The sequence below is a fragment of the Quercus robur genome, chromosome 10 (assembly GCF_932294415.1).
Source record: "Quercus robur chromosome 10, dhQueRobu3.1, whole genome shotgun sequence".
Taxonomy (NCBI): domain Eukaryota; kingdom Viridiplantae; phylum Streptophyta; class Magnoliopsida; order Fagales; family Fagaceae; genus Quercus; species Quercus robur.
This window is the reverse complement of record NC_065543.1, coordinates 4,851,349-4,860,106: the sequence shown is the minus strand read 5'-3', so window position 1 is coordinate 4,860,106 and position 8,758 is coordinate 4,851,349. Positions and strand designations below refer to the sequence as shown.

The window sequence follows — 8,758 nt, the reverse complement described above, 5'->3', positions numbered from 1 at the left end:
AAGAAGGGACGGATGGAGGAAAGGAGAGATCGAGAAAGTAAGAAGCCAGGCCCTCCAGTACGGAACCAGCAGTATACCCCTTTAAACGCCCCACTTGAGCAAGTCCTTATGAAAATCAAGGATGATCCTTCCCTGAAGTGGCCGGAGAAAATGAAGGGTGATCCCAACAAGCGCAACAGGAACAAGTACTGTCGTTTCCATAGGGATCATGGTCATGACACGGACGAGTGCTTTGACTTGAAGCAACAAATTGAAAATCTCATAAGGCAAGGGAAGCTGAGGGGTTTCCTTGGACGAGACCAGAGGGATGAGAAACAGAAGGGAAAGATGGAAGATTCATCGCGACCACCACTCGGGGAGATAAGAGTCATCATTGGGGGAAGTACAACTGGCCAGTCGTCCAAGTCCAAGAAAGCTTACTTGAAGGTAGTACAAAGCGTCCAGCTTTCTGGACGATCACCAATAGCAAGATCTACGGACGAGCGGGCAATTACTTTCACGGACGAGGACGCTGACAGAATTCATCACCCTTATGATGATGCCCTCGTCATCTCCTTACTAATTGCAAACTACACAACCAGAAGAGTGCTTGTGGACAATGGAAGCTCAGCAGACATTTTATATTATCCAGCTTTTCAGCAGATGAGATTAGGACGAGACCAGCTCCGTCCAGTGAACTCCCCCCTAGTAGGCTTTGGTGGGATGAAGGTGCAACCAGTGGGTACCATTTCCTTATCCGTGGTAGTGGGGGCATATCCACGACAGATTACCAAGGATGTGAACTTCCTTGTGGTAGACTGTCCATCCTCTTACAATGCCATCATTGGGAGGCCAACTTTGAATAGTTGGAAAACTGTTACCTCTACTTACCACTTATCAGTCAAGTTTCCAACAGAACACGGGGTAGGACAGGTACAAGGTGACCAACTGGCAGCAAGAGAGTGTTACTTGGCCATGCTGGCCATGGATGAACAAGTTCAAGCAATGAACATTGAAGAAAAGAGGGTTGTAGCAGAACCTACTGAAGCATTGGAAGATATTTCCTTGGATGAAGATAACCCTGAGAGGTGTACCAGGGTTGGAGCAGATTTAGAAGAGAAGATTAAGACGGACCTCGTCCAATTTTTGAAGAACAACATCGACGTGTTTGCGTGGAGTCACGAGGATATGCCGGGTATAGACCCTAGTGTCATTACCCACCGTTTGAATGTATGTCCTTCCTCCAAGCCTGTGCGGCAAAAGAAGAGGGTGTTTGCCCCTGAAAGAGATAGTGCAATCAAGGACGAGGTCCAAAAGCTGATGGTAGCAAAGTTCATTCGGGAAGTGTACTACCCGGATTGGTTGGCCAATGTAGTAATGGTCAAAAAAGCGAATGGCAAGTGGAGAATGTGCGTTGACTTCACTGATCTGAACAAGGCTTGCCCCAAGGACAGCTATCCGTTACCGCGCATTGACCAGTTAGTAGACTCAACTGCAGGCCACAAATTGCTTAGCTTCATGGATGCCTTTTCAGGATACAATCAGATAAGAATGGACGAGGCTGATCAAGAGAAGACATCTTTTGTCACCAGTCAAGGCTTATTCTGCTATAAGGTGATGCCGTTTGGTTTAAAGAATGTAGGGGCGACATATCAGAGGTTGGTCAACCACATGTTCCGTCCGCAGATTGGGCGGAATGTGGAAGTCTATGTAGATGACATGCTGGTGAAAAGTCAGGACGAAGGAAGACATCTAGACGACCTGCAGGAGACATTTGAGACATTGAGGCGGTATCACATGAAGCTAAATCCTAGCAAATGTGCTTTTGGAGTATCATCAGGGAAATTCCTTGGCTTTATGGTATCCCACAGGGGAATCGAAGCAAATCCAGATAAAATTCAAGCAATACTGGACATGAAGCCACCGCAAAATACCAAGGAAATCCAATCCCTCACTGGACGAGTCGCTGCGCTTAACAGGTTTGTCTCTAAAGCTACTGATAAATGTTTGCCATTTTTTAAGGTTCTCAAAAAAGCATTCGAATGGACCGACGAGTGTCAGAGAGCTTTCGAAGATTTGAAGGTATACCTTACCAGGGCACCGCTGCTGAGTCCATCAGTGGAAGGAGAGGAACTATATTTGTACCTAGCGGTAACCCCATATGCTGTGAGCTCAGCATTGATAAGAGAGGAAGATAAAGTCCAAAGACCTGTGTATTATACAAGCAAGGCATTGAAAGGAGCGGAAGGACGATATCCACAAATGGAGAAGTTGGCCTTCGCACTAATCACAGCTTCAAGGAAGCTGAGGCATTATTTCCAAGCACATGTCATTAATGTTATGACAGATCATCCTCTCAAAAAAGCAATGAATAGACTGGAAGCTGCAGGGCGATTAATCCAGTAGGCTGTGGAGCTAAGTGAGTTCGATATCAGATATCAACCAAGGCATGCCATAAAAGCTCAAGCCCTAGCAGATTTTATTGCAGAGTTTACCCCAAGTCATAATGAGGCAGAGGACAGCAAGAGATGGATCGTCCACGTGGATGGTTCGTCTACACGGCATGCAGGAGGAATTGGTGTGGTCCTGCAGTCCCCAGAGGGAGACAAACTGAAACATAAAGTCCGTCTACAGTACCAAGCGACAAACAATGAAGTCGAATATGAAGCCCTCCTCAAAGGGCTAGAATTGGCGAAGTCCGTGGAAGCCAAGTCCATATGTGTCATGGGAGATTCCCAACTGATCATGGGGCAAGTGAATGGGATGTATGAAGCGAAGGAAGGACGAATGAAGAAATACCTTGGTAGGGTGATGCGCCTTGTGAAAAGGTTTGAAAAAGCTGACTTCGTTCAAATCCCCAGGGAGGAGAACGTGGAAGCTGATACTATAGCAAAAGAGGCCTCAGCAGATGAATCATTAGAGAAGTCAGATGAAGTTCAGTATATGCCGAGTATAGATGCCCAGGAAGTACAGCAGGTGGATAACAGAGAAAATTGGATGACTCCCATTATATCATATTTGAAAGACGGACGACTACCAGAAGAAAAGGACGAGGCCAGAAAGGTGAGGGTGAGATCAGCTAGATACGTCCTTATGAATGAAGTGCTATACAAGAGAGGTTTCTCTCAACCTTACCTTAGGTGCCTAGCTCCGGACGAAACGAACTACGTACTGAGAGAAGTTCACGAAGGGGCATGTGGCAATCACTCAGGAGCCAGATCACTTGTCCACAAGGTCGTCCGTGCAGGATATTACTGGCCAAACATGCAAGCTGATGCAAAAGCATACGTTAAAATCTGCGACCAGTGCCAGCGATTTAGCAATGTCCCCAGACAACCATCGGAATACCTCACCCCAATGGTAGCACCGTGGCCCTTCGCACAATGGGGATTGGACATTTTGGGTCCCTTCCCTTTGGGAGTAAGGCAGATGAAGTTTTTAGTTGTGGGCATCGATTACTTCACCAAATGGGTGGAGGCAGAACCGTTGGCAAATATCACACAACAGAATGTTAAAAACTTCGTGTGGAAGAACATTGTCTGCAGATTTGGAGTGCCGAAGGTATTGGTGTCTGACAACGGACGGCAATTTGACAATGCACTCTTCAAGGACTTTTGCTTACACTTTGGAATTCAGAACCATTACTCCTCGCCTGCACACCCCCAAGCCAACGGCCAGGCTGAAGTAGCAAACCGATCCTTGTTGAAAATCATCAAGACTCGGCTTGAGGGGGCAAAGGGAATATGGCCAGATGAATTACCAGGAGTTTTATGGGCATACAGGACCACAGTGAGGACCCCTACAGGGGAGACCCCTTTCAAGTTAGCCTATGGAAGCGATGCACTCATACCTGCAGAAGTGCATATGGCTAATCACAGGGTGATGACGTATCAAGACAGGGATAATGAGGACCAGCTTCGTCTGAACCTCGATCTAATAGACGAGGTAAGGGCAAACGCAGAATACAGGGCAGCAAAGTATAAGAACCTCATGGCTAGGCAGTATGATGCGATGGTGAAGCCTAGGCGTTTCAATATAGGAGATCTCGTCCTGAGAAAGGTCTCTTTGTCAACCAAGAACCCAGCACATGGGAAGTTGGGCCCAAACTGGGAAGGACCCTATAGAGTAATCAACTGTAAAAGGCAAGGATCCTACTACCTGGAGGCCCTGGACGGGAGAAAGTTGGAACATCCTTGGAATGTGGAGCACCTGAGGAGGTACTACCAGTAAGAGTGAACCTATGGACGAGACTGGGTCTTATCTGTCTACTAGCGTACTACTATGAGTGATGCTGTTTGATACTACTATGTTTGGTATTGTTTGTGTGTGAAGTTTGAAACTATGATTTACTTTTTTTTTTTTTAGTTGTGTTGTGGTTATGGACGAAGTCATGAAGTATGTATTTATTAAATAAAAGGCATCAGTGTGCATGTGCCTTGTCTGTAAACAATATTTATGTTATGTACAAAATGTTGTGTGAATTCTCCATGATATTGTCGTCCAATTCAATCCTCAAGAGGGTTGAAAGATCCAAGACGAACAAAATCTCTGGACGCAGAGATGTAACGTCTAAATTTTCTTGAATAAAAGGAAGAAACCACATCCATACTCGTCCAACTCATGGACGAGGTAGAGCCAACTGAAACAATCCAAATTCTGGACGAGACAAAAAGTTGGCAAAATAAGTAGATGGTATGTAAAATTAGTTTGCAAGTCTTAAGACGAATCAAGCTAATTAAAAATACTACCTGCTAAGACGAGTTAGACTACATGAAAAATATGTATTCTCGACATGGACGAGCTAGGAGTAAAATAGCTTAGCAGCATCCGTCCATGCAAAGAAAATGAAATCACTCGTCCATGCAAAGAAAATGAAATCATTTATTCATGCAAAGAAAATAAAACTTCATTCAAAGGGTGGACATCCTACGTCCAAAAACCCTTGATTAGTTTGAAAAGCAGAAATAGTATACTTAAAAAACCCGTCCTAAAACCATGGACGAGTATAATGTATTCTTGTTACATAAAGAAGGTCCAAAAACAAAGGACCAAACACAAAAGTTACAAAAAGAAAGAAAAAGCAAAGTTACAAAGGTTAAAGTCTCGTCCTAAGAGGGGGGAGCATTCACAGCAGGCTCGTCCTGAGGAGGCTGAGTACTGGCGTCGTCTTCCACGTTGACGTCATCAGAGCCAGTCTGGAGGAGAGAGCTTGTGGCAGCAGCAAGGTTAAGCTTGATTGTGCTGAAGTCAACTTCAGGAAAGTTTTCAACAGCGTCCATTCTGAAATCTTCAAAACCAGCTGCATAATTGCGATCCAAAGTGTCTGTATACTCTTTGGACGACTTGAACTCAGCCACAGCGTCCTCTCTTGCCTTGGAAAGACGAGCATTCAACTCATTGTTCATCTTTTGTAAGTGATCAATGCGCGTCTCCTTCTCCAATGCATCCGTCCTTAGCTCCTCAATCAACTTGTTACGCTCTTTGACCTCGTCCTTAGCTTTTTCAGCAAACCCAGCCCATTTCTTACAGTCAGCGTTCACCTCCTGAATCCTTGTCTCCAACAAGACTCTCGTCTTGTCCAGCTCCGTTGCCTGTCTAGACGCTGCTATAAACTTCGACATGGCCTGTGAACAGACAGAACAACATAGAATGATTAAATGAGGAAAAGTTAATAACTGAACAAGGACGAGGGATACTGGCATACCTTGAAGAGGTCATGGACGCCTGAATGTTCAAATTCCTTCAAGCCCATGTTATAGCACATGTTTATATCCTCGTCCTTGACAGCTGTCTGGAAACGTTCCCAAGCCAGATCTTCGCTCTCAATAATGTTCGTAGAAGGCTGGGACGAGCCAGGCGTAGTAAACTTGGCTAAAGGAGTTCTGGGCGGAGTCTTGGACGGAGTGGATTCAACTGGAGTGGACGAGTCCATGTCGACTATCTGGACGGCAGGCTGAGACTGAGGAGGTTTTGACTTAACCACCTTGGACGAGCCCTGCTTAACCCTTTTGTCTCTACGACTGGGGAGCCCTTCCAGGTCAATACTCTTTGGCAAGAATTTTCTTTTGTCCCCAGCCGTTGGACGCGTCTGACCCTCAGGACGATCCTGGGCCATACCCTCAGGACGCTTCCCTTCTCCAGCAATTTCCTTCCCTTTGATCTCTTTCATGGTTGACATTCCTAAGACGAGATGAACAAGTTAAGAAATGTATACAAAAAAAAAAAAAAGGGAAAGGAAGTTTAGCTAAAAACTTACTTTTTCGCACAGTAACCTCGTGGGCTATAGCTTCGTCTGAAGGCTCGGGACCTAAACCCCACTTGGCTAGACGTCTAAGCGTGACAAGAGAATGGAAGCTCCTATCTGCGTGTAGACGAGCCCTGTGGACGCGGTCACGGTGAAATTTGCTCAAGGACGGACGTTTGGCAGCTACAACACAATGAACAAATAAAGGTTAGAAATTGTAAATGTACCAAATAGGAGTAAGAATAAAAATAGACAAGGGGAAGGGACGTACCTTCTGGACGAAGGTTCCCTAAGTCCCCAGTGTAAGGGGGAAAGGGATCCCTGCCAACGTCCACAGGGTTCCCTGCCCAGAAGCCTGAAAGAAAAATGAACTCCGTCTTCCACTTCCTATCAGACGAAGCTAGGGACTTGATCAACCTACAATCATTCCCTCTAGCAGTAAACTGATAAAAACCTTCAGACTGACTTATGGCAGAAGGTTTATAACAATAAAGGAACTCGTCCACTGTAAGAGGACGGTCCCCACCAAAAACTTCCCTCCACAAAATTTGCATGGAGATAATTAATCTCCATGCATTGGGATTGAATTGACAAACACCTAAACCTAACTTGACTAGTAACTCCCTAGCGAAGGCATTTAAAGGAAACCTAAGGCCACCTAAGAAATAAGATTCATAGACGCCTATTCCAAAACGGGGTTCACAACACCACTCTCCACGAACGGGTAGCCTAGGGTTAAACTCGTCTGGGATTTGATACCAGGACCTAAGGCTACCTAACCTTTGGTCGTCCGTCTTAGAATGGACGCCTACAGCGCAACTAAAGACGGTCTCTACCTCGTCCGTAGGATTGGACGGAGAACCAGCTTGAGAGCCAGAAGCTCTCCTAAGCTGTTCTTGGACGACTTCAATAGGGAGCCCAGGGGCCCCAGAAGAGTAGTTCTCGTCCGTGCTTCCTCCACTCTCATCACTAGCACTGCTAGAGCTGGACCTATCACTAGTATCATCACAATACTCGTCTATAACCTTATTAAGGCTATCAGTAGACGAGGAAGTAACAGACATCCCTAACAAGAAACTTAAACCTAAAGACGAGAAAAAGAAGAGTACCTGGCTCTAGACGGAAGAAGACTCTAGACGCAGAGAACTCCTAGACAAGGCTCTAGACGATGGATGTCAAGGAAGAAAATTTCTAGAATGAGGAGGGTCAAGGGAGGCATTCCACTATTTATAGGATGCTGACCTGGGTAATCGAAACGACCCAACCAATACAGAAGCAACACGTGGCATCTACCTCGGAAAAATAAATCGACGGAATCAGTCTCTAATAAGAAAAGGACACGTGGTACAGTAATTATTAACCAATTGTGTCCAAGAACGTTCAACCCTTTGGACGACTCACATGGACGAGGGGGCAACTGATGGAGTCAAATAATCCCAAGTCCATAACTCGTCCATATGTCTCGTCCAACGACAGAAGCAACAATAGGCGGAGAAAATTGCAAGCGTACCAGCGAACCTCGTCCGTATATGGACGAGCTTAATACCTCGAGATCTACTCGTTATTTATGAACGACAAGCCTTCCAAGATGATCTCGTCCGTCTTTCACTAAAAGTGGACGAGATCATCCTGGAGGTCTCGTCCGTCCTTACTATGGATGGACTAAAAGTGGACGAGCTCCTCATGAAGGTCTCGTCCATCCTCACTATGGATGGACGAGTTCATTGGTCCGACCTAGGTAACTTCCACAGCGGTTACTCCCAATTCTCCGGACTCCTTGACACTGGGAACGGTTATCAAACAGATAACCGTTCCACACACACACTATATAAGGCTTCTTCGATGAAGGGTAAGGGTATTCAGACATTTTCTTACTTTTAAGAGAATACTTCTTCGTTACAGAGAGTTCAAAGTAACTAACTTGATCATCGGAGGATTTTTGGCCGGTCCTCACCGGTCCCCTCTGATTCTGTGTCTTTGGTATTACAGGAGATAGCCCGAAGATCAACGTTCAAGTCTTATCAACCCACTGATAATCAAGGAATTATCAAATATTACTCAAATAAATATTTGCGATATCAAGAACTTGATGATTTTAATCATGACATAATTGGTTTCCTTACCAGTTCTTTTGCATGTCTTTTCTTTTTAATTCTAATCTTGCTCACAGAAGTGTCTGTTCATATTTTCTAATCACAAGTGTCTGTTGATATTTTTCATTTGAACTTTTAAAGGGCTTTCAATAAGAATATATGTATGAATAAAATTATGTACGGGATATTATATTGCTCATAAATAAATGTCTTTTGAAATCAAGAACTTGATGATTACGTGAATTTAATTATCACGTGTTAAATATTAGCATTAATATAATTGACGAATATCAACATAAAGGTCATCTAGATGAAAGACGACATTAGCCATGTTCGTGACAAGAGTTGGGAACAAGATTCCGCCAACATGCGTCACCTTCATGGACGAAGCAGACCACCACTCATTAAAGTACGGATAAATGTCCACAGAACAGTTATGAAC

At 44.7% G+C, this 8,758-nt stretch overlaps 2 protein-coding genes across 2 annotated transcripts; one reads left to right on the top strand and one right to left on the bottom strand.

Annotated features, from left to right (window-relative positions):
- Nucleotides 1-327: 327 nt before the first annotated feature.
- Nucleotides 328-4,324, top strand: LOC126703759 (uncharacterized). The gene is made up of 6 exons (XM_050402838.1): nucleotides 328-1,005; nucleotides 1,615-1,958; nucleotides 2,076-2,288; nucleotides 2,415-3,413; nucleotides 3,762-3,956; nucleotides 4,312-4,324. The coding sequence occupies exons 1-6, from the start codon at nucleotides 328-330 to the stop codon at nucleotides 4,322-4,324; spliced, it is 2,442 nt and encodes an 813-aa protein (XP_050258795.1).
- A 763-nt stretch (nucleotides 4,325-5,087) lies between these two features.
- Nucleotides 5,088-7,287, bottom strand: LOC126703758 (uncharacterized). Its single transcript, XM_050402837.1, has 5 exons — nucleotides 7,004-7,287; nucleotides 6,495-6,640; nucleotides 6,236-6,406; nucleotides 5,684-6,159; nucleotides 5,088-5,603 (listed from the first exon to the last, which is right to left on the bottom strand). The coding sequence occupies exons 1-5, from the start codon at nucleotides 7,285-7,287 to the stop codon at nucleotides 5,088-5,090; spliced, it is 1,593 nt and encodes a 530-aa protein (XP_050258794.1).
- Between the last annotated feature and the right edge of the window lie 1,471 nt (nucleotides 7,288-8,758).

Excerpts from the sequence above, each read along its gene's own strand:
- LOC126703758 (XM_050402837.1), bottom strand. The coding sequence starts at position 7,287 with ATGTCTGTTACTTCCTCGTCTACTGATAGCCTTAATAAGGTTATAGAC. Across the intron at positions 6,641-7,003 it reads TCTAAGACGGACGACCAAAG|GTTGATCAAGTCCCTAGCTT; the intron begins GTTAGGTAGCCT and ends GAATGATTGTAG. Across the intron at positions 6,407-6,494 it reads AGGGAACCTTCGTCCAGAAG|CTGCCAAACGTCCGTCCTTG; the intron begins GTACGTCCCTTC and ends ATTGTGTTGTAG.
- LOC126703759 (XM_050402838.1), top strand. The coding sequence starts at position 328 with ATGGAAGATTCATCGCGACCACCACTCGGGGAGATAAGAGTCATCATT. Across the intron at positions 1,006-1,614 it reads TGAACATTGAAGAAAAGAGG|AATGTAGGGGCGACATATCA; the intron begins GTTGTAGCAGAA and ends TTTGGTTTAAAG. Across the intron at positions 3,414-3,761 it reads TTGGGAGTAAGGCAGATGAA|GACCACAGTGAGGACCCCTA; the intron begins GTTTTTAGTTGT and ends ATGGGCATACAG.